At 44.1% G+C, this 24,877-nt stretch overlaps 1 protein-coding gene across 4 annotated transcripts in view; it reads right to left on the bottom strand.

The window, feature by feature from the left end:
- Positions 1-966: 966 nt before the first annotated feature.
- Positions 967-24,877, bottom strand: part of LOC147698471 (phosphatidylinositol 3,4,5-trisphosphate 3-phosphatase TPTE2-like) — a 308,096-nt gene continuing 284,185 nt past the window's right edge. For 3 of the 4 annotated variants that reach the window (XM_086935050.1, XM_086935048.1, XM_086935049.1), the window contains 3 exons: positions 11,181-11,276; positions 4,320-4,390; positions 1,607-2,686 (listed from right to left, as the gene is read on the bottom strand). In XM_086935050.1, the coding sequence (XP_086791176.1) occupies positions 2,584-2,686; positions 4,320-4,390; positions 11,181-11,276 (270 nt within the window). In that variant the 3' untranslated portion in view covers positions 1,607-2,583. Of the gene's footprint in view, positions 2,687-4,319; positions 4,391-11,180; positions 11,277-24,877 lie in introns of all 4 variants that reach the window. The other variant, XM_086935051.1, reaches the window with a different exon arrangement.

The raw sequence follows: 24,877 nt of genomic DNA, 5'->3' as shown, positions 1-24,877 counted from the left end.
CAATCAGTTAATGTAGCTTCAATGGGCCAGAAAGAAGAGCTGCGAGTATTAATCAAGACACGTCGATTTGTCGGCGAACATGTTCAGTGCTGGACCAGACAGGAAACAATGAACACAGACAGAGACCCCACGAGAAAGGGACTGTAGACTGTGAAAAACAGAGGATTTTTGTGGGGATGCAGTTGGCCTTTAGAACAAGCAGAAAACGCAACAGGGTCCTCTTTATTGACCCCCACAGATCAGCGTCTTCTTTTTCCTGTGGTAGCTATTTAAATAAACAGGTGATTGTAAATAGAGCGGAGGGCTGTTTCCGTGAAGCAGCCAGCGTGAGGAGCCGGGTACCCGGGACTTTGGCAGGACGCGAATTCCACGATAAGGCTGCAAAGCCCAGACTGGGAGGAGGGGCCAGCGTACATTGTGCTCAGGGCTTCTCATACTGAAGTCCTTGCAATGCAAGTTGCATCTGCAACAATGTGCGTTTCTTTAAATTGCCAATCACTCTGTGTTGTTTTTACTGTGTTGCAATCTGTTTTTTTCATGATGGATCCTGGCACGAATCCCTTCCAGTCAAGTGTTTAGAAATAGAGCAGAGGGTAGTTTACATGAAGCAGCGAGCGGGAAGAGCTGGGGAGGTGGGGCTTTAGCAGGACATACATTCCACAAGTAGGCTGTGAAGGTCAGACCAGGAGGAAAGGCCATCACATACCATAGTCCTTGCAATGCCAATGAGCACCTGTGGGGCACCGTGTTATGCAAATAAAGGCACGCAATAGTGAACCATGAAAACGGGCAGTGTGACAAAAGTTACAGCCCTATTTTCACTTGCGCTTGAAATGGAAAAGCAGGGAGAGCAGCTGTGCTGTAAGGAGAGCCTTCCCATGCCTTAGTGAAAATGAGAAGAAGAAAAACTAAACCCAAATAGACAGGAGGGGTGGAGTACCTGTAATGGGGCCAGTAGCCATGGGAGGGAACCAAACACCAAAAGGAGGGACACACACTGCCAAGGGACCAATGAAAAGCCAGATTTTCAGAACGGCACCGAAAAGAACGAGTGAAAAACGAAGGGTCGGTTGAAGCCCACACATTAGATACAGCATGTCTTGAAGAGACAGCGCATGCGCTGCCTAGGCGAGACCTAAAAAGGAGATTCATTTTATCAATTGAGGAAGCTGTGGTAGGAAGAAAATAACTTTCTTTGCCTTTGCATGGTACATTTGGGCAGAACTGAGATTTCACCCGAACTCAATGAGGACACTTAAAGCAGCTCTTACTGAAAAAGTAGTAAATGCTTACTTTGGATTTGCATATTAGGATGTAAAGTAATTTGTGTTACAATCATGTATATAATACCAAGGAATAAAAGAAAAAGCTGTTTAACCCAAAATATAGCATCTCTCTCTAATTCTGCTTGTTTCTGAATGTGGAGAATTCTGCTCATTGGTTCTTCCCTGTATCATTACTCAAAATTGCACCTGATGACTTGTTTCACTTACAAGATTGTTGAATGCCATTTTTCTAAGTGTCTCCGCCCTGTTCCATCACTCTAAATTGACCTCAGTGTGTATTAGGTGCACCTGGTGTTTTTTTCCTACCCACCATATTTTTTCTGATCTGTTGTCGGGGGTTAATTTTAATTCGCTTCTGCCAAGTATCACTAGCAGATTTTTTGCAGTGGGTTTGTTAGGCTATGAGGACTTCACAATGGTTATTGTGGCCATTTTTTAAATTAACTTAGTAGTAGAGTCTACCACAGGACTCTAAGTCGTTCATGTGTGGTCCTTGTAGAGACCTAGGAGAGACTGTTAGCTAGCTGATGCTTACTGACGTGCATTTTTAGCTGCACCCATCAAAGCACATCACAAATCAAGAATACATAGATTGTCACAGACATAAATATCAGTTATTCATATGTATTATTGCATCATAGTCAAAAGTCACACACTAGGAATCACAAAACCAATTAATGCAATCCTGTATTACAGCACAACACGTTTTACATATCGTTTAACATCTATTAGTAAGGCAAAAGGGAAATCTGCATTTAACTCTAACTCATGAGCTGTTGGGCCCTTACAAGCACACTTTTTATGGATTGTGCAAACTCATACATGTTAGGGGAGAGGGGTAGTTCTAGAGTCTAGACAAGCTTTGGTGTGAATTCCTGTGCTAGAAATTATTCCTGAGAGTTTTGTGATCCTTAAACCAAGGATGGGGTCAGATAAAGATATTTCAAATTTGTGATTGTGTATTAGAAGGATCAGCTGTGATAACAACCTAGATACTAATTTTGGCATTGTTCGTCCTAATAAAAAGGCTGTGTTCTCAAGAATACTTATATTGTACATTGTCATTATGTGGGTTCCCTTCGTTTCTTTCTGACACATCTTTCTCTCTTCATGACTGCATCAGTCATTCACAACATATTTGAACGTCTGGCCAATACAATGACCCTGTCATTCTTTAAGTTGGACATCTTAAGGCGTTCCTCAAAAAGTAGGGCTAGCCTTCAAGGATTTCCATTGAAAACCACAATGTTGAACTGGATTGTTTGAGAATCCCAGTAAATCGGAAAGCTTCTTGATGTCAAGGCTCAATGAATATCAGCTCCACTGCAAAGTTTTCAGAATAGATTTTCCATGTTTTTGCTTTATGGGGGTTGTCAAGCTCATTTCTTGAGAGGTAAAGCCTGTAAAAATATATGTATGAACACAATATTTAGGTCAATATTAAAATGTAAAAGAATAACAATTGCCTTGTATCCCTATTGCATATAATCTAGACTTTTTCCAAATGGATAATTTGTCAGACAATGTGATGAAAAGATACTTTAGTTTTTCATCATGGGTTTCTTAATTACATTCATAAAAAATAAATTATCAAAGCCTATGAACATGGTCACACAACATCTTTCAGAAAAAGGAAATCCCAACACAACCTTTTAAAAAAAAATGTAATGCAACTTAAAATAAAATTAATCAATATAAATCCTTTCGCTATAGTTTTATGTTCACGTTAGGATCGATGGTGTAGACACCCTCCATTATGCCAGATTTGTAAGCTTACAAGCACTATAGTGTTTCAAAATCCATTGAAGCATTTTCATCAAAAATTTTCAATTTCCAATGATGAATACAACCATTGTTGCAACATATTATATTGACTGAATTACTTATTATTAGGGCCCGGAGAATTTTAAAACTATTACCAGCGAAATTTAGGGTGATTCCTGAATACCTGCAAAACAATTGTTGTTTACCCTGTGACGGAGGGCAATCCCTTCAGGGATAAACATTATTTTCCTCTCCCACCGCCTACAACATCACAAACATCAATTAATAGAGTCAATTTTAAACAAAAATCTAATTAATTTGTTGCAACTCCTGAAATCTGACCAGGCTTGTTACTTATCCAGAAGAGGAAAAAACTGAAAAATGTGGATCAAGATTTGATAAACAAGTTCAGAATCTCAAACAAAGACACCCGAGGAGGACCAGAAATCTTTGAAGGGGAATACACTTTACACAACACAAATCTGCATCTTTAGAAAAACCTAAATAAATAAGTAAGAGCTTGAATGTTGGAATTAGTGTATGTGGCTCTCAGGACATTCTGAAGTCCTAGCACCTGGCACAGAAATGGTAACCAAAGGAGTCAGTTGAGGCACTGCAATTGACCTAGAATGGTCTCATTGCGTCTTGTTGGCACCAATGCAATTCCAAAGGACAAAGACAGTGCCACTCTCCCCACAAAGTTGCTCCAGCCCCCCACCTCTCCACAGATCCCCATACCTCTGCCACCTCCCTATGCCCCACACTGCTGTAGAAGAGTTTGAAAAATGTTCTAGATACCCAGACTGTCTCAATAGTCTCACGTCTTGATCGGAAATAAATGCTTTTTAAAAAAATTTTGGAAAAGACAAGTTCACAACTTAACCTTCCATGACAACAAAGGCCTGCACATGACAATGAACAGTGAAAATTACAGTTCTTTGTGGGAAATGAAAAAAAAATTTGAAAGGCGGAACATGCAGTAAATTTTCAGTGTGGTGCACCAAGGGAAAGTAGCAATATATACTTGTGTATGTGGGTTCACTAAATACAGCTTTTTGTAGTTCACACAATTATCCAAATGCCTTTGGGAAATGGGAGTAGTCTTGACTGCAGTCGAGCTATCAACGTTTTTGATTTCCTTCATGGTGGCATCAAGGTTTAGGTTACTTACTTGGTGTATTTAAAAAGAATTATAATTTATATTTATTTGTAGAGAACTGAAATATCATCAGCATGAATAGTATTAAATTGCATTGCATCATAAGATACCTGTTGTCGTCAACAAAAGAAGTGTTGAACCAGAAGTAGAGCGGGCAACCATCATAGCCTATCGGAAGCCCCTAAAGAGACAAAAAGTAGAGTTACTTACACTTCTGTTATTTAAAAATGTACAATTTTAAAAACATTAACTTGCTGTGAAGTTCTTCGTGTTACACAGTGAGCTAAAATTATCTATAAAACAGAGACGTATCTTATTTCAGATTGCTTCCTATTTTACTGGTGTACTCTTAAGCGCAGATGTACTATAAGGATTTTGTGGGCACAAAGCATGCGTGCCCTGAAATGGCCAGCTTTGTGCATGCAAAATCTCAACTTGAGAGCACATATTTCACAATTAAATGGGCAATAATGTGAATCGTTGTGAGTCGCAAAGGAAAGGAAATGGTACCGGGGCATCCAACCCTCTTATGAGGGAGAGGTGTGACGCAGCGGCCAGGGCGACTGACGCTGGAATCTGGGTGTCACGGTTCAATCCCCGGCGCCGGTGGCAGATTAGCCCAGCACCATGTGACTCTCTCGCCTGGAGACCCTTACGGGGGATTGTTCGCGCTTTACAAATGTGGATTATTATTATTTTGACTGACAAGGAAATGTATCGATACGGTTAGTAATTGGGTTGTTGGTTGACTGGGGCCCAAGCCCTGGTGAAGCAGCAACCACAATCTTAGTCAGGGTATGGTACAAGGAAACCCCAAATTAACCCGTGCTCATCCTCTGATAGCTTGGCATAGGACAGTCAGGCTTAATTTAGAGGCAGTGTGTAAAATATTTGTGCAACACTTCAAACAGTATTACAGTGAAAACACCACACAAACTATTTCCACACCAATTTAGAAAAATGGCTCTGGAATAAATTAATAAAACAAAACCAAAATGACAAAAATCCAATTAGAAGGACGAGAGTTATCGAATTCTAAAGTTTACAGTGACAAATGTAACCAAAAAGAAGTATGGGGATACCTGATCATGAATGATTGGGACAATGTCACCCGTTCAGGCCTACCACGATGGAGCTCGGGCTGGCTACAGGGACACAGTCAGACCTGCTCAACAGAGTACCTTAAATCCTGCTTTGCGAGCGTTGTGTGGATCCGCGTTGAAGATGCTTTGTGCAGCAGAGGCGATGCATTAGTTCTGAGATTCGGCGAGGCTGTGGTGAGCAGTTCTGTTGCGTCAACATTGAGGATCCGGCTGACGGGACTCACGATGTGAATTTCGGTGTCGGGATGCAATTTGTAGCCGAGGCAATGAATTGGTTCTGATGAGCGGTGAAACTGGGATGCGGAGGCACCCACCTGCAAGAGGAAGTCTGGGGTGGATCCATGGATACCTTGACTCCCTGCAGATGGCTTCTTAGACTCTGCGCCCAGGTCTATAATATGGCGTGGGCGAAGAGTCAAAGGAATTCCCTCATTTGCATAGGGCTTGCCTGAATTCAAATGAGGGAACATCCTTGTTGATAGCGCTGATGCTTTAAGTGCGCCAGCACTATCGGTATTATAGAAGTGGACACACAAGCATCTGAGCCCACTTCTATATTACCAAAGTGCCCCGGGGGAACAGAAAACGGGGGCAAATGCCAGTTGCGCCCTCGGGGCACACTATGTAATACGGCCCCAAGTGTAAATGGAAGTAGGTTGGAAGCATGTTATGTCCATGAAGCTTCAAATCAGGAGGCCAGCCAACTAGCTGTTAGAGTCACCCAGGGTTCAGGGTTCAAGAGATGCAGATGCAGTCCTTCTCACCCAGACAAGAGGGAAGCAGGCAGCAGATCAGCACAGTAAAGCAGGTGTCCAGGACAGTGCAGTTCAGCACAGTGGCAGTCCTACAGCAGACCAGCAGTCCTTCTTCTTGGAAGAGTATCCATAGGTCCAGAAGTGTACTGAAGTGGTAGTGTTGGAAGTCCAGTACTCATACCTAGCAGTGCCTTTGAAGTGAGGGAGACTTCAAAGAAATGCCTTTGAAGTGCACAGGTGCCATCCCTGCCTGCTCTGGCTCCAGACTCACTACAGGGGGGCATGGAGCCCTTTTTGTGTGGACAGGACACTGCCTAGTCAGGTGTAAGTGAGCCTATGCCCAGTTCCTCCCTCCCATTCTGCCAGAGATGGCCCATTGGGATGCACCCAAGCTCCCATTGTGTTGGCTGTTTAGAAAGAATGGCTGTTTAGAAAAGAATACACAAAGCCCAACTGCTAACTTCCCCCAGTCATGTGATCAGAGACAGGCTACAGGCACCAAATGGCTAAAGCAAGAAAATGCCAACATTTTAAATGTGGAATTTACAGAATTGCAATTTAATATCCGACTTCACCATAAGTTTAGATTTTAAAGTGTGATTCCAGAGACACCGGACTTGAATGGTATCTCTTCTCAATTGATAATTACACTTATTAAATGTAATAAGGTAATCCCAATGTTATCCTATGGGAGAGATGGACCTTGTAGAAGTGAAAAACAACGTTGAGAGATTTTTCCCTACCAGGACATGTAAGACTTAAAAGTACATGTCCTGCCTTTTAACTGTATTGCACCCTGCCCTTTGGGTTGTCCAGGGCCTACTGTAGGGTTTACTTTATGTTTAAAAAGGGAATGTTTGGGCCAGGCAAAAGATTTATTTTTTAAGGTCGATAGGGCAGTGTAAACTGCACACACAGGCTCTGCAATGGAAGCCTGAGGCATGGTTAAAGGGATGCATAAGTAGATGGCACAATCAGCGCTACAGGCCCATTACTAGCAATTAATTTACAGGCCCTAGGTGCATGTATAATCATTTTACTAGGGACTAATAAGTAAATGAAATATGCCAATAGGAGATTAACCAATATTACCATGTTTAAGAGCGAGGACAAGCACTTTAGCACTGGTTAATAGTGGTAAAGTACACAGAGTCCTAATACCGCCAAAAACAAGGTCAGAGAAATGAAGCAGGAAGGCACAAAAGTTGAAGGGAACACCACCATAAAGCTGTAAGGTAAAACAGTTACTTTACAAAGTGGAAGCTGTTGATGACATGGAACGCAACGTGCAGGGCCAACAATAGTTTTACGGCCTGCTCCTTGCAAGATCTCTTTAGCAATATGCTATTTATTGGTATTGTGACCCCTGCCCCTTTTAAAGGCATGGTTCACAAAGTCAGTGCACTGTGAAAGCAAAGACAGGGGTTTATATATCCCTTGCAAGGCCTCCATCCCTTCAGTAAAATGGAGCTCAGACGCACCCTGGGCACAATTACTGTGACTCATTGTGAAGAGCCACTGTGCACTGTGCTGGATCGTATAGTACTTTCTTTCTATATGCGCACCCACACACCAGTTAGTTACAACTTGACCTCTCAGTTGCAAAATGAAATACACTTTACAGAATGATGCTTTGTGTATGCTTACTCCAAGGTAAGAGTGGCTGACTGAGGAGGGGAGGGGTCAGGCAAAAGGCAATCCTTTAAAACACCGGAAATACAAATGTGTATGTAGTAACTTTACCTAAACCACACTCCTTTAATTAGTGAAATGCCCTAACGACCAAGATGAGCATTTGACACATAAGAAAACATTAAATGCCAATAGCTTTGTTTTGTGTTGCAGGGCTTTCCTAGTAATACATACATTTTACATACAAGTCAGGCCTGATTGTATGCAAACATGGGCCACTAATACATTATTAAAGTAGGTTTGTGTTAGGCTTCGAATCCAAAACCCCAACTGTTTGAATGGTAATGCTAACAAATGTGTGCCGGATCGCCATGTTATTATTTCTGAAACTCCATTTTGATATTATTCAAGTAAACAAGAAAGAGCAGTGCTCTATTTCTCCTTGTCACTTGGGGTGCTTGTAGCTTCAATGCCATCTTACATTGTAAAGAAAGAGCATGGAGAGAAACTTAGTTAATGCATTGTTGCTTCCATACACGTTTGCAAGATAGCATTGTTTGTGTACAGAAGTAGTAACACACGTGCTGAGCAGGAGTGTCCCCTCCATCTCCATAGGAAATTTGTGGAAGCTAAGGTATAAAGAGAAGCTAAAAAATAGAAGGGTGAGATACACAGACCAGATGCTGAGTGGTGTAGGATGAAAGATCGTAGTCCAACTGAAAGCCCAGCAGCAAAGGAAGGTATGCAGGGAATCTATCATGACTTGACATGGTACAAATTAGCAGCATTACACAATGGGAATTAAGCATGGGCGAATTTTGCGAATCTGGCATTCGCGAATTTGCGAACTCGCAATCCGCAAAATCCGCGAATTCTCGCGAATTTGCGGATTTTTTTTTTGTGTTCGCAAGGATTTCTGCCAGTTCGCAAGGATTTCTGCCAGTTCGCGAGGGTTTTGTACCAGTTCGCAATTGCGAACTTACATGTCGGCTCGCAACGGTCGCGATTATGTTGTTTCTACGTCTGGTTCATCATCACAGGTTCCCAGCACCCTCTGTTTCACCCCTGCCACCCTCTGTTTCACCCATGCCACCCTCTGGTACATCAATGCCACCCTCTGGTTCATCATCACTGTAGATTATGGGGGGAAAAAGCAAGCACACCTGCCTGCTTCAACTGACATGAATTAATTTGGGGTTGATTTATTAATGTGTCATTGTTTTAAAATTCCAGTCTGGCACCTGCTTCCTTATCTGTAATTTGCTTTCTGTTGCAGTGCAATTTTTTTTCCAGGACCTTTGTGGCCTACTTGTAGCTATTCTATGAGCCTGCTGTGAGGGTCAGAGCAGGGTCATACAATTGTTGCAACTAGCAACTGAACTCTGGAGGGGCCCATTGTCAGGAAGCACTACAGGGAATGGTTACTAATGATGAGTTTGAACTTTTGAACCTGCTGAATGCTTTCACTTTTGCAAAACTCGTTTTTCTGCCGAACAGCATTACAGCAACTGTAATGCCCCAAACAAGCTTATATGAGAAAGTTGATTTCTAATCCAAAAGTTATCCAAAGAAAATCAAAAGGCCTCAAATTCAAAAAAGTGCAGGCAAATGTCAACCTGAGGAGTTATTCTGATAAAAATCATCATTTTCAGAAGTTCTATGCTGCTTGCTAGTAGATTTCTTGTGCAGAATTGCAATTTTTGTAATTTCGCGAGTGCGAGGTTGTTGCTGCCCGCCGCACCTACATGTTCGTAATTGCGAACTTACACCGCACGCCGGAAAAAATTGTATCACCAAGAAAAAAAATCCGCTGCGTGCGAATTTGCAGATTTTCGGTAAATTCGCGAGCGTTCGCGGATTGCAAATTTACCGAAAATCCGCAAAATCCGCGAGCGGAACGAATTTTCCGCCCATGCTTAATGGGAATCCATTTTGCTAGCAGTACAGGCCAAAACAGATTAATGTCCACTTAAAAGGCACTGGGAAGCCATTCAAACAGAAACTCAAATATGGAATACACCACTGTCCTGAGGATGACAGTGCCCATGTGTGCGATCATACTAGATGTGATATTTGGATTGATATTTATACCAGGGTTCGTGACAGAGCACAGCTCATGTTATCTCGGTTGATTCCAGTCCAAGTGCGGGTCAAGAAAGTTTCCTGATGAATGGAAGGCCCCTTAAGTGTGGTCCCAACATCTCAAACAAGACCGCCACATGGTCTGGCCAGACCAAGGGGAAAGGGGAGTATTTATAGTAAGATTATGACAGTCGAAGATAGGATACAAGATATGGCCCGCGGCATGTGTAGCAGAAATAGCATTTTGCATGAGGACCTGGACAGACTCAATATGTCTAAGACTTTCTGAGTTAAGCGAATCTTCTAGGTGGTAGTTCAAAACTCCTTCAAACTTTAAGTTGGGTGCTTTTAAAACACAGGGCTCCACAAAAAGGAACAGACTGAGTGAAGGCTTGTGTCCTGGAGGGTGGTATACAAGAGCGCCGTTACTGGTCATAGGAGAGATTTCTATCCTGAAAATGATGCCTACGGCATTGGGAATTTCTGTGTCGAGGTTGGTGCGGGTTTGCATCTTGTGGACCCTGTCATGGTGAATCACAGAGTAGGTGGCAGGTAGGGAAGCAGCAATGGCAGGTCCTGAACAGCATATAAGCCGTGTTTCGGTGAGACAGATGAAGTCAGCATTCATTAGGAAACCGGAAAGAGACGGCAGAGAGAGGTTGTGGTGTTTAGTCCTATCTTGGGAGGAGGAGTTACCAGAGATAGGTCTTGGAAGTGCTGCACATAATAGAGAGGCCACAGTTGGGACATCAATGTGGTTGTTCAGAGTACAGACTGAATTGGGGTAGGAGTAAGGTAACTGACCTCAGGAAGAGAGTTTGTGCAGGTCTTTGTCTTAGTAGGTGAGTATTTGATGTAGTCTTAGGGACAAAGGGACAGGGCTCCTGGCGTATAGCACCACCTGCGAACAGACTAACGCAGACAGGCTTGCCAGTGGTGTAGACATGTTAGTGAGGGTTTCATAAAGCCCGCCACCCAACAGTGGCGGGTATCCAATCAGTGACATGTTTGTGTCAGAGCAAAACAGGAGAGAAAACTTAAAACTCAAAACTGGAGTCCAGCTGCACCTGTCACTTCTAAAGGACTCTCTCTCTCTGACAATGGACTACTGGAAACTAAAACCAAATAAAATAAAAAGTGCATAATAAAACAAATAAAATGAGTATAACAGTCCAGAGGGCACCATTCAAAAATGGGGGATGTACAACAGGAGTCAAGCACGTCTTCTTAGTATAATGTAATACTGCATGTGATCACTACTCGCTACAATGTAAGTAAACAATGATTGCTATGGAATCAGGAAATAGTTTGGACAAATCAAGGGTAGTGCTTCTAGAAAAGCTGAATCTAAAACAAATGTAAATGTGTGTTATGCTGTATACTTTTGGGGCATACTTACAGCACTTGACTCAAATCGCACTTTCACATCGCCACTTATCACCGGACAGTGTTCCAAAGTAATAATTGCTGCATTGTTGCCTGCATCTACAAACAACTGTAGAAAAACATATTTAAAATCTTAAGTACACCCTACATTTATATTAATCAAATAATAATTTAGAAAAATTGCATACTTTTGTAATAACTTTGAATTCAGCACAGTTCTTATAGTGAATGGAACCAATTTACCACAAGGGAGGAGATGTGGGCTAGAGGTGCCAAGTTTAGAACCCAGGGACCAGATCTGAATATCAGCCTCTGCGCTTAGTTCAACATAGTGTGATTCTGAGCAAGTCACTTATCTCCCTGTGACTAAAAATGCGAAATGTATTTGCATAATTCCCCACTGATATCCAAGAGATTGACTCTCAATATCCTGCAATGTACAGTAATCAGTTTCTTCCTTGTTAGGTTTGAACTATAAAAATACCAACACATACAAGTATTTGAGAAAAAAGAGAATAAAACGAATGTGATTCTCTAGTGAGTAGTAACTATGAATAAGCTACCCTTAGTCCAAGCTTTATTGCACCATATATACATATTCAATTTTGCATGGTAGGTAGATCCTATGGAGACATAGGGGTCTAGTCACAAATTGCATTTTGTGGTACCTGAGGTAGCACTGCAGTGGTACCCCTCACATACTTACAAAATGCTCATCACTCACATGTGGAGCCTGATGGCGGAGACAGCCGCAATCATAGCCCTACGCTTTAGTAGTAAATGTGGGACGGACAAGGGAGAGAGGCTATAAAATATTAACACTTTCCGAAAAATGGGAGTACTTTAAGGAATATATTGTAATTATTGAATACATGCTTAATTTGATGAGGTAATGTGCTGTACCATTTTATTTTAATAGTTTTAGATTTATAATAAATGTTTAATGCTACATGTATATTGTATATTATTTTTTATAAAGAATAATTAACTTTAATACTTTTCCCTATACTCTGATCTCCACCATGTTGGTGGCAAGCTCCCCAAGTGTGAAAAGTTACTGGCAGTAATTTTACACATTTCAATCCTGTTTTAAGTTCCTCCACCACCACTACACACTTAGGTGTAGATTTTTATTTGAAAATGGTGATGTCTCAGTGTATATTTGCATCTAGGTGAATGAGTAGATTTACACAGGTATAAATATACACATTTACATTTAACCTTTCTAAATCAGGACTTTACCACCACAGTATATGCACCTCTTTAATGTGGTCGGCCTGTAAACAGCAGCTGACCGCTTAGAGCAACGGAATCGGCTGCTCCTCAGCCACTTTCCAGAGGAATACCACGGCTACGTTTCATGAAAAGACAGAGATATCATGTAATAAAAGAACAGTATCTCATTGTGAATGGGAGTTGGGGCAATCCCCCTATCCTCTACTGCGCCCCCGTACACCTCACTGTTTTTTGCATATTAGGACTCACAAAAGATTGTTATTTTGAGACCACATTTTTAATGATCTAAAATGATACAAAATCTCGCCATTTGTTGTATTATTGGAATTACTCCACAGATATTAGCTTAATCTGCATCAACTAATGTGCTGCCAAAATTGATATCAATGAAGCAGCCTTTCCTTGGTTTGTGACCTAAAAAATATAGGAAACAAAGTGCTCACTTGGAATCCTAGTTCTCCATTATGGTTATATTAGTTAAATACATAGCACTATAAAACTAGACCTAATTGGCAATCCTTATCTGGTTTTTACATCTTAAAAAAAACACCCAAAAAACAACACTGCTTTTTAAAATAAACTCCAATTTAAAGTCGTCCTTGCTACTTTCTTTTTTTACAAGCCCAGACATTTAAAAAGGGTAACTAAACGAAAGAAATAGATAACCAAGTGAGCCCCAACAAGGAACATTACATCTGTCACTTTAAGACAGACAGGCTGTTCCAGAGTCCCACAATGCAATGCAGTGACAACTGATGTCAGCTCAGATCTTCAGCTAAGATAAAGGATTTAATTGCTTTCTACACAAAGAAAGGACCATCTATTCTTTGGAGATTTGCACGTTGGGAGTGTTTATGAATTTTTTGAAGTTACCCATGACGAACAACTGGAAATCTAAGTATGATAATATTAATTTTCCTTCATAGGGTCATAACCAACACTTGTGAGCACTGGAATTAGTAGCAGGCAATTTCTAAACCAAGATGTTTGAAACACAGGATCAGAAGGACGAAAGAAAAAAGATTCCAAGCTTTTAAGCACAAAGGTTTCAAAGAATTAGCTGACCTAGTTCAGTACATACTCTAAAAGCCTGTGTCAAAACAACATTGTCTAGCCATGGTATGGTCAGACAATACGGGCCATATAGCTGCTCTGCAAATCTGAACTGATAGAGACATTCCTGACAAAACCAGCATTAAAGATGACAGATCACTGATATTTTGAGATATCCCATTTAGCAAGGAGGTAACCCTGGCCCAGAGGGGATAGGCATTCACGTAAGTCCTGTTTACACATAATACATAGTACTGCACACTTGGAGGACAAATCCTTGCACCAACCACAGATTATGTTTGAGATACCCTAAGCTAGTATCTTTGGATCATGGTACAATCCCAACTATTATGGAAGAAATTCCCAACCAGCACATGGCATCTCAGGCAATTCAGGTCAAGCACCTGTCTATGTTCCAGAGGCAGTCTGGGATATACTACACCCTAGGAATAATGTATTTGAATTAGGCACAATGTGGCAGAAATGGCCAATTCGCACAACAGTATTTATTGTTACGCCATTAGTCCTCATCTAATGGGCCCAGGCATCTTTCCCAAAGTAAATGCAGTTCAGTAAACTTGTACACTTCCGATATTGCCATAAATTCAAGATAACCTGACATACGTTTGGCCTAAGACGGCTGCACTCAAGGAGTGCATCTATCTCTAACTTATGACCCACTTGCACCCTTTCCAAGTTGAATCAAAAGGTAATGGATCTCGCACTCCATAGGTAATCTAAAATTTGAAAACACTTTGTGTAACAAGTGTATAAGGTTTGTGGGCGCGCAGTGAGGTATTGCCCTCTGAACCTGGACGTGGAATATGAGGAGCACGGTTGTGCTTCTCCACTGGGAAGCGTCCCTCATGTGCACTGCTCGTATCCAATTGTAATCGTTCATCAAATGTAGTCAAAATTCATGTGTGATGTTTCAAAGAACACTTTTTATTTCAATTCACTGATTGTCTTTCGATTCCATGAATTAATCACATCATTCATGTGGAGACGTTGATTTAATTACTGATGAAGCATTTAGAATAGGGTGTGAGTCATTCCCAATGCATTTCGGGCATGTTGAATGCCCTTCTTCAGGGGTAAAGCTCCTTATTCAGTCTCCCGATTACACGTCTAACTCCGATCGGGATGCCTACGGGTAGCTATGCGCTCTATAAGTGCTTTGTAGACTAGTGGACAGACTCATCTACACCCAATCACCATACGAAGGGTGAATATTGTCTAAAATGGTTTTTAGTTTTCAATGCATTCAAAAGAAAAGCACTACAGTGTACTAGGTTAGTTGTGAAGACACGCTCCAATTGTTAGGATGTGAGCACTGGTGAACACCACCCATCCAGACAGGTACATTTCCTCTCTCCTAGACGTGAATTTAAGATGAAATCAGATGTGTGGCAATCAGCATTTGTGAATCTACAGAAATGAACTGAAAATGTAGCACTGTGTTGTAACTTACATCAATGGAATTTCCCTGCCCCCATGTTTCCTTTCCCCCCTCTCATTCAGCTGTACTTGGTACACCCCATGTGTCAGCCGGCGCTTGCTCTGGAATGTTGACAGAGCAGTGCGGCTCCTAGATGACAGCTGACGACATCCATGTGTTATTGCTTTACTAATAAAGAACCTGTCTTTAAACCACGGTGTGCCGTGATTACCACATTCTTGGCGACGAGGACGAGGAAAGCTGCGCCAGGGACAGCGGATGTCGTCTCCCTGGTGAATTTATTGCTGTCAAGGAAGTAAGAAGAAAACGTATCCATGAGGAGCGATTGAAGTGATGTGAAAAGAATATAAAAGACAGTGCGATCGAGAGAAAGATGCTGACCCACATGAACTTCAAGTAAGAGGTTGAAGAGTGAAAGGGATCACCTCCCTGCGAATTGGCCGTTAAGAAATCTTAAAGGGTGGTTTGGAACGTGAATCGGGTGTCGGGCCGGGCACCGTGACCTCCTATCACCCCGGTCTGAAGGCTATGAGTGGAAGCGCGTCAAGGCTCTAGGGATCAGCGCGTTAGTGTGCAAGTTTGTGTGTCTCACCGGGCACAGGGGGCGCGGACGCAGAGCGCGAAGGCAAGGACGGCACCTGTGTGGCGAACTGTACACTCTCCGTTCGCAATTGAACAGGCGGCGGAAATAACAAAAGACAAAGAAACGCGCTGCGCTCAGCGCACAGTGGAACTCGGAGCTAGTGGCACGAAGGTGTAAGAGAATTCATAACTCCCTGTCAGAACCACGGTGTGAGGCGGCGCGTTTGCTGTGAAGTCGTCTCGCATCGAGGATCACAACGTCTGACACTTTCCGTTTTTGAGCTTGACATTTCAAGAACAGCACACTTACTGTGGGGAGAAGCTCACGAAACTTCACTGCACCATTCCCTCGAGCTCTTCCGACGTGACTGGATGTGATTCTGTGAGGGGAAGTTGTCTCCACAGGAAGGTCCCGCCAGTGGGTGGAGGCTAGCGGCCTTATTGGTTTTGAGAGAAGTTACTTGTGGTAGTAGAAAGGGGACTGAACTAACTTCCATTATTGTTGTTTTCCCTCATTCTCTTAGCTGTATTCATGGAGGGGCGGTTGTAATATATTTTTTTCCACATGGAATAATTGTAGCGCTCTATAGATTAATAATTGCCTGCAGATTATCTATCTTTAACGTTCTGTCATACAGGAAAGGTCTATTTTAGATAGTATAGCAACTGCATGGCAATGGCGGGGGCGGGTATGAGTCAGCCTCCCCCCTTTCTAAATGAGTTAGGAGAACCTGTCTTTCCATGGAGGAGGTGGGAAGGCATTTTCAAATCATATCTGATTGCCATAGGTGGTAGCAATTACACCAATATACGTAAGCAACATATACTTCTCCACAACTTGGGAACACATGGGAGAAAGATCTATGAAGACATAACAGGGAGGTTAGTGGAGGATGACGAAGAGGAAGTGGAGGAAGGTGTCAATGTATATGAAAGCACACTCAGGGAACTAGGGGCTCATTTCAAGGAGAAAATAAATGTGGTGATGGAAAGGCACAAGTTTTTTAAGAGGGTGCAGAAGAGGGAAGAAAAAGTGAGCAATTACATAGCAGTACTGAGAGGGTTGTCAGCCACATGCGAATTTGGGCAACTCACTGACTCTTTGATCAGAGATCAACTGGTGAGGTGCACCAATGACACCAAGACTCAAGAGGAGTTACTCACCAAGAACCCCAACTTAGATGAAGCCATTAACATAGCCAAGGGTCTAGAACATACCGCGAGGTGTATTAGGGAAATGAAATCACCAGAGGGGACAAACAAAGAGAGGGCAGAAAACAAGTCTAGTACAGAGGGAGAAACTGCAAAGTAGGGGACAAGAACAAAGAAGTGATTCGTAGTAAGTCAGGCCCTATGGTGTGTTTCAATTGTGGCAGCCCAAATCATTTGGCAAGTAACTGGAAGTGCCCTGCTAGGAATGTGCAGTGTAGAAAGTGCAACAGGTGGGGACACTTCTCCAAAGTGTGTAAAACTCCAGGCAAAGCTGTGCATGTCATTGAAGAATCCACTCAAGGGGAGGAAGGGGAGAGATCATATGTTTTCCAAGTAAGTGGGGATGAGGAAGATGACGTGGACATGTATCCCAAATGTGATGTTCTTCTAGATGGAGTGAAGTTTAGTATGTATGCTGATTCTTGCTCCCCCAACACCCTGGTGGATAAAAATGTTTTTGAGGAAAAGTTTGCAAACCATCCTGTGAAATTGTTGCAACCTGACATCAGTCCCAAGGGGTACAACGAAGGGAGAATACCACTAGAGGGCATGTTGACTATGAGGATTTCCTTTAAGGATAGACATACGGTAGGAAAGGTGTATGTATTGTTGAAAGTGAGCCCATAATTCTAACGATGCCCAGGCTGCTGGCGCAAACCGCCTCTCAGTTCCCATTCTGAATAATTATCAAATAAAGAGACGGGCGCTGGGAGCAGGAATCAAGAACAGAGTTTATTTCTCATGAGGAGAGCATGTCATTTCGGACACGAAACACAGTGTCTTTCGGGAGGTGCTCTAACAAGTGAGCGTGAGACTCTGGTTTTTATACATTTGCTGAACATTTGATGATACAATCAGGTCAGTGTGTCGCAAAAGGAAAACATTCCTATAATCCTCGTGATGATCCTATTCCACATACATTCACAATGGGGACCCTTGACCTGCTGATAAGAGGGGAGGGCAATCATGCAGCTGAGTGTGTCGTAGGATGTGTGCGCCTGATCATGGCCCAGGGGGTGGGGTGGCTAGGCATACAATAAGGGCAGTAAATGGTATCTCCTGGCTTAGGCGATGGCCTCGGACATGTGTGGTCAGCCGGACTCGGGGGTAGGGGTCATCAAAGGAGTGGTATTCATGTCTGCGTGGACAATCGAGCGTGGAGGGAAGGCTCGTCAACAGAGGGACATTCATGGAAGGGGAGGAGGTGCTGGTCAGGCGCGGCCGTGACTCGCAAGGACAGGGCTTTGCGGAAGAAGAGGGTTTATGACTTGTTCATGTGAGGAGAAGGAGGGGGGGATCAGGGTGCGTGCAGGGCCAGAGTCGCGCAGTGAGAGAGAGAGAGAGAGATCTTATGACCTGTACATGGGAGAACAGGGGTAGCCAGATACAACTGGGGGGGGGGGCTATGTCAGCTGAGGCGAAGGATGCTTCTTCGAGAGGGAAATGGGGAAGGCCTGGGTCAAGCAGGAGGGTTACCTTTCACATCAGGATCGCGTAGAGGGAGAGGGTTTCATGGCCTATACATGAGAGAGGGGGTGCAAGATACGCGCAGGAGGGAAGCTGGGGATTCCAATGGGTAAAAAGGCCATGGTACCTAGAATGGCTGTACATACGCATAGGGGTACGGGTTCTTACTGGCAGGGGGATACGGTCGATAAGTTGCAGTATCCATGATGCCCACAGGGAGAGGAGTGGGAGAAGAAGTGAAATGAATGCTGTCTATGTACATAGATTTTGTCAGATTTCACAGTCGCCCCTTTTTACATAGCAGCAATCATTTTTGCAACTGACGACTTTACAGGTAGGCAGGCATCGTTGATGAATTAGCATTTTGGTAATACTAACATGTGGCGTATAATCATAGGCAGTGAAGGTGATGGGCGGATTGCGGTACATAGGGAATTACATTTTCGGTGTGTTCCTGACAATTAAACGCATTACATGGCACAAATCTTTCTAACTAAAAAAATGTGACCAATGAACAGTTTTGACCAGGCAGTTGAGAGCGGAATTCAGTTCAATGCACAGTATTTCTTCGTCACAGTGTCTTTTTATCAGCGAGCCATCACTGGTAGGCTCTAATCCGGGTACTTTCGGTGGCGCTGTTGAGCACCGGCGATGGAGCTACGGGTCCAGCTCGGTTCCATCCTCACGCGTTGCAGGGTGCGGTCAGTCCTCTGCTGTTAGACCACAGTCCTGTTCCCTAAACAGTCCGTTTGGCGGCGCCTTATGCTCGGCACCTATAGTTCTGTTGCAACACCCTCTTCCCACATAATTGCAGCTCTTTTCTTTGGCAAAAAGTCACGTGGGAAGGTGGGTGGATGTCGTTCAAACAGTCAATGGGAGAAAGAGTGAGCGGAGTTGGGTCAGAGTTCCTGGGACACACAAAAGGGACCAAGGGAGCAAAGGATAACAAGCAGGCAGGCCCATCAATCAGGCCCAGAGAAGGGGGACGGAGACTCCAGGCACACGTGGGTTAGCAGACGGAGGGCTTCAGGTCGGCCCGTCATTTTTCATTTTCCACGTTGAAAGTGCTGTCTCGTCCGTATCTTGTTGCTCTGCAGCTCCACCTTTGGTCGAGGTCACACGTGTCCCAGGATCTGTAGCCAGGCTGTACGTCACATCCGACCCATCTCCTTCGGTGATCGTGCATCTTTGAATGAGTACAAGACAGTGTTTTAGAGAAATGGCAGAAGAAGATATCTACGCATGTGAATTCCTCCCTCAATTTTTCGCATTTGAGTCCTTATGGTCATTGGTCACAGTCAGAGGTCTATTACCAAGCAGTGCATGTGTCAGTATTCCTACTGAGTTTATGGCAGGTATATTCATTGGCCCATTTATGATTCAAGTAAGGACAAGATAATATTTCCATCAACTGTGCATTACATCATTTTCAACATTAGCGCAGCATTTCCCTTCAGAACCGGCTAACATTTTCAGACAGGGCGGGGGTGCTATCGTCGAGTGTCGGGCAAAACAAGATATCCTCAAGGGTCAGCAGCTACCCATGGTCATTATGTTTATACCGGGGACAACGGAAGCGGTTCTATCAAAAATGGGGTGGGGATGCTTCAGGCGCTTGCGCTTGGGTGCAAAGGGGTGGGGCAATCTGGGTATTGGGTGTCAATCTAGACGTTGGCGTTCGTCTCTGAAGAACAGACATAGGATGCCATTGACATACAGTTCCCCTAGAAATGGCCTGATTTGGGGGACTTTAGTCGTCTTACCTGTCCTTTCCTTCTTAGCCAATTCAAGTTCATTCATTTTGCAGAAAGGAGAGGCAGTAACATGGCAAGATACAGTCATTTTAGTTTTGGTCAATTTCGCTGAACACCTTCGTGTTCAAATACGTATCAAATCGGAGTGGTGCCGGTGGGGCACAATTTTACCAAAAAGATGGACAGAAAATAGGGAGGCTCTCAAAGAGAGTGAGAGTCGTCCGCAGTCTAAACGAGCCATTCGGTACACGTATGACATGTAAGGAGAGAGAGAGAAAGAAGGGTGGAGAGAGAGACGGGTACGAAAATAGGTCATTTAGTGCGTTCACAACACGGAACAGCAAAGGTCAGGTAACATGCAGATATAGACAGAGGGGAGACATATATTCGTACGTTACACACACACAAACTCAGACAGGGAAGACGGCACATGTATTACACATAGACAAGACATTCACAACAAGACGGGAAACAATTGTTAGTCTACAACATCTGCTTTTTATATATATATCCTACATATCTTTACTATCCTATTTATCTACGTGCTTAGCTCTTTCTGCCTTTCCCCCCTTTCCCTTCTCGCTTGTTCTACCTGCGAGCGTCCCCAATTACCAATACTCACACCTCGGTTGGTTGATCAGAAATCAACCTGGTTGTGCTAGTTACCCGTGGTCGGATCTTAAACCGTTTTTCAGTTCCTTCTTTTGGCGGAAAGTTCTCCAGGCTGAGGCAACGGCAAGTATTGATCGGGAGATCAGTCGGACAGCTTGGCTATATCTACAAGAGTGTGAGAAAGGGGGTTGTGCATTTTGAACATCAGCAACATTTCTAACTTCCTAGACGGGTGGTGCCGTGGCAACCCTTATACGTACGATTTTCTTTGTCCTTTCCCTACCTATTCAAACGTCCGGTTACATTATTTAACACGTCCTTTCTAGTCAAAATTTTGTTCGTCATTCAGTACCTGTCCAGTTTCTATGTCAGTCCATCCTCTCAGTCGCTATGTCCTAAGGAAGAACAGTCATGTTAAGTCTACGTCTTTTCTTTTAAGAACCTATCGTTATAACGACTTCACACATATTCCCTCTTTTCCTTTTTCGTCGGTGGTCTGACCGTCGTTCTTCCACACTTCAGCCGACGTTCCGACGTGACCTGCAGAAGGGAGGGAAAAGAAGGGGTGGGGGCAACATTCAAAGTACATCAGCATGTAGTAGCCCGAAAATGTTTTTACTTACCACATACTCGACCCATCTTCACGTACCGCCTTTCTTTACCATCTCGGCGTTTAAGCCCAGATTTGACCAGTAATGTCAGATAGATAATCATTGACGAACTGCCTATCTACATGAGTTACTCGGTCGTAACCCTCTTTGTCGGGTACAAGGGTGACGGTCAGGTGGCATTTTCTGCGGAGTCGTTTTAAGGGTGCCTAAAACACCTTTCCTGGCTGTCTGCGATACATAATTGTAGCTGTCAAATATCTGATCCCTTTTTGTCTACATCCTTCCTCATACTTATTCTTCGCTCATAGCCGGAGGACATTCAAAACTCATTAATGCGACTGCTACAACCATGCTTTCTTTTTCAAAATACTTTAATAAACGATATCGGTGGCAGTTCATTTGCATAAAGTGCAGCAGTGCAGTAAAATCGTATTAAAATTTTCCTTCAGAGCAGGCATGATGCATGTCAAGAATTCAGTTTTAATCAATTCATAGATTCATTAACCGATACTCATTCTTTATCTAAATTATACCAATTCATTTTCCAACTCATAATCAGTACCCACCCTAAGTCAATTCATTGTCCAAGCACATGCTCAATATCCTTCATATCTACTTTCATTTATCCAAAACATTATATATATATCTCGCGGAAAAAAAACTGCGTGGTCATGGTGCAATAAGGTTCATTAAAAACGTCACATTTTGCGTCGGCGCCATTTTGGGTGGGGTCAGGCGAGTTCTAGCACAGTCAGAGTGTCTCTAGTCTTGCAAGGTTGGCCCAGAACTTTCCATTGGCAGTTCAGAAAGTCTCGTGCAGTGTGGTTAACAGTCTAACAATATGGACCATGAGTCAAAGAGTGGGAAGGGCGGCAACAATTTTCCTACCGGGTCTTTCTGGTGTTCCTCCGGAACTGAACAAGCCTGTGCCATGGCGGCATCCTAGCCATTTCCGATCCAAGTCTGGTGCCGGCAGGAGCAGCACCGCTGTCGTGGTTCCCGGCGAAGGGGATGGGGGCACCCATGCAGGGGGTCGGGGGCCCCCCGGCTCTTATAGAATCTTCAAGGTCGAGGAGAGGTGATATGGAGCGTGTGCCCGTCCTGGGCAGAGGACCTCTTTTTGATGTTGACCCTTAAGCGAAGAGCGTTGGGGTGTCGCTGGAAGCCTCCACCTGGAGGGAGGTGGGGGAGGGCCGTTCGCGGCACCTCCCCCTTCCAGCGACCCCGCGCCGTTCCCCGGCTCCATCGTTTTCGACATCGGCCGTGCCAGCCATTGATGATGGGGGGGGGGGGTGGTCGGCGGCTGGGGCAAGACAGCCCCCCCCCCCCCCTTTCCCTCGGCGACATGTGGCGGGACTACCTTCAACTCTCCAGGGAGCGTGGAATGTGGCAGGACTGCCTATACCTATGAAGGCAGGCGGTGAATTTGGCATGTGGCGGGACTATCTGATTTGCCGCCGTTCTTGCCTTGGCTTCGGCTCTGGACCAGCAGGCGATGGCATGCGGCGAATTTGAAATGTGGCGGGACTACTTGATTCGCCGCCGTTGTCGCCTTGGCGTCGGCCTTTGGCAAAAGCCGGATCGGGTGAGAGAGAGGGGTGGTCGGTGGCCGAGGCAAGACAGCCCCCTCTCCCCCCGCGGCCTGCAGGGCGGCAGAAGGGAGAAGACGGAGAGGTCCTTGTCATCCTTTTTTGGACCGCCTGCCCAACATCGTCTCCTTCTGACCATGGGCAGGCGAGTCCCTCGTGCCTCCAGGCCTCGCCTTCCGGATGGGCGTAACCGCGGACCTGTTGCACTTCGGGAGCTTCCGGAATGGGGGTAGGTACCTATTGAGTTGTTTCTATTTCATGTGACCGTTATTTGGGCGGGGCGGGCAATGAGGCAGATATGTTGGGAACAGGAACAGGCAGTGAAGCCTAGCTACCTCGTGGCTATGTTCTGATATCGAATCTTTTCGCCTTTTTACATTTCTTATTACGAACTACTTCTAATGTTTCTTATTTTTGGTGAAGTCAAAAGCTCATCAGGGGGTTACTGACTTAGCCTGATTTCTTTTTATTTTTCTTTCTCTTCCTTAGCGTGTTTCGAGCTAAAGCTTTTTGTTAGTAGGGAACGGTGATCACTTCATATTTTTATGTGTCCTTTTCACTAGGGGGGTACATCTGGACGGACCAGACGAGTCCCCTCCAATAAATGGTCCGGGGTGGAACGAGATTATCGATCAAAAGGGGAACATATATTCCTTCATTAGGGTATCATCCTGGACGGACCGAGCGATGTACTTCCACTTACTAGGGTAGCCTCCTGGACGGACCAGTCGGTCTATTTCTACTAAATGGCCCATGAGTAGAGAGCATATGTCCTCCATAAGAGTAGTCTCCTGGGCGGACCATGCGAGCTACCCCACAATAACCAACCAGTGGGGAGTGGGTAGGACTGACGAATTCACAAAGGGGCATAACCTACCCTTTTCTACTTGCAAAGACTAGATAGAGTGTCCCTATTCCACGTTGTTTGCAGGCAGAAAATACCTCAAACGAAACAATGCCTGGAACAACAATGTCCAGGTTTTCAATCAATCAGTGGGGAGAAAAACAGGCATGACGGATTACAACGGGGACAAATGTCTAAATTACCTGCCCTTCGCTATCCAGAAAGGAAGACAGAATATTTCTACTCGTCTCAGTTTGTAGACAGGGAAGATCTCAAAGAGCAACCATCGACTATCAACCGACTTCAACAATTCTTAAAGAATAACATCGGTTATCAATCGACTTCAAACAGTGGGGAGAAAAGTAGGCATGACGGATCAATACCGGGGACAAAAGTCTGTATTACCTACCCTTCTCTATCTGCAAAGAGGGGCGACGTTCCTTTTCGCCGCTGTTTGAAAACAGAGAATGTCTCGTTCTCAGAAGAGAACCAATATGTCAAGTAGCCCTCAAAGCTAAATGAACCAATACCAACAATGCCAGTATACAAATACCGGTTTTCAATACAAACAATCAATCAATCAGGTGGACAGAGCCACCCTACCAATCAGGCGTAAAAACACCCTACCAATCAGGCGTAAAAACACCCTACTTAATCTTACCCGGACCGGACCATACGGACAGTTCTTCGACTCCTTCCTCCAGCGCCCGATCGTTCTCTTACTCCATGTGGCATTCCTGTGGGTTTCCAGTCAGGACAATAGGTCACTCAAGAGAGGTCCGTTCAGAATTGGTGAAGTTCTGTCGATCGGCAGCCGGGCTAGGGCCCTCTCAAGGCAGGCATACCCCGATCATTTTAGACGTTCACTTTTTCGTCTGGATCTCTCTTACCGAACCCTATGTCACTGATGGACCCCGCGTTGGGACGCCAATTGTTGAAAGTGAGCCCATAATTCTAACGATGCCCAGGCTGCTGGCGCAAACCGCCTCTCAGTTCCCATTCTGAATAATTATCAAATAAAGAGACGGGCGCTGGGAGCAGGAATCAAGAACAGAGTTTATTTCTCATGAGGAGAGCATGTCATTTCGGACACGAAACACAGTGTCTTTCGGGAGGTGCTCTAACAAGTGAGCGTGAGACTCTGGTTTTTATACATTTGCTGAACATTTGATGATACAATCAGGTCAGTGTGTCGCAAAAGGAAAACATTCCTATAATCCTCGTGATGATCCTATTCCACATACATTCACAATGGGGACCCTTGACCTGCTGATAAGAGGGGAGGGCAATC

This window comes from Lissotriton vulgaris, chromosome 8 (assembly GCF_964263255.1).
Source record: "Lissotriton vulgaris chromosome 8, aLisVul1.2, whole genome shotgun sequence".
Taxonomy (NCBI): Eukaryota; Metazoa; Chordata; class Amphibia; order Caudata; family Salamandridae; genus Lissotriton; species Lissotriton vulgaris.
Note: the sequence above shows the minus strand (reverse complement) of the source record. Positions and strands in the feature narration are given on the sequence as shown.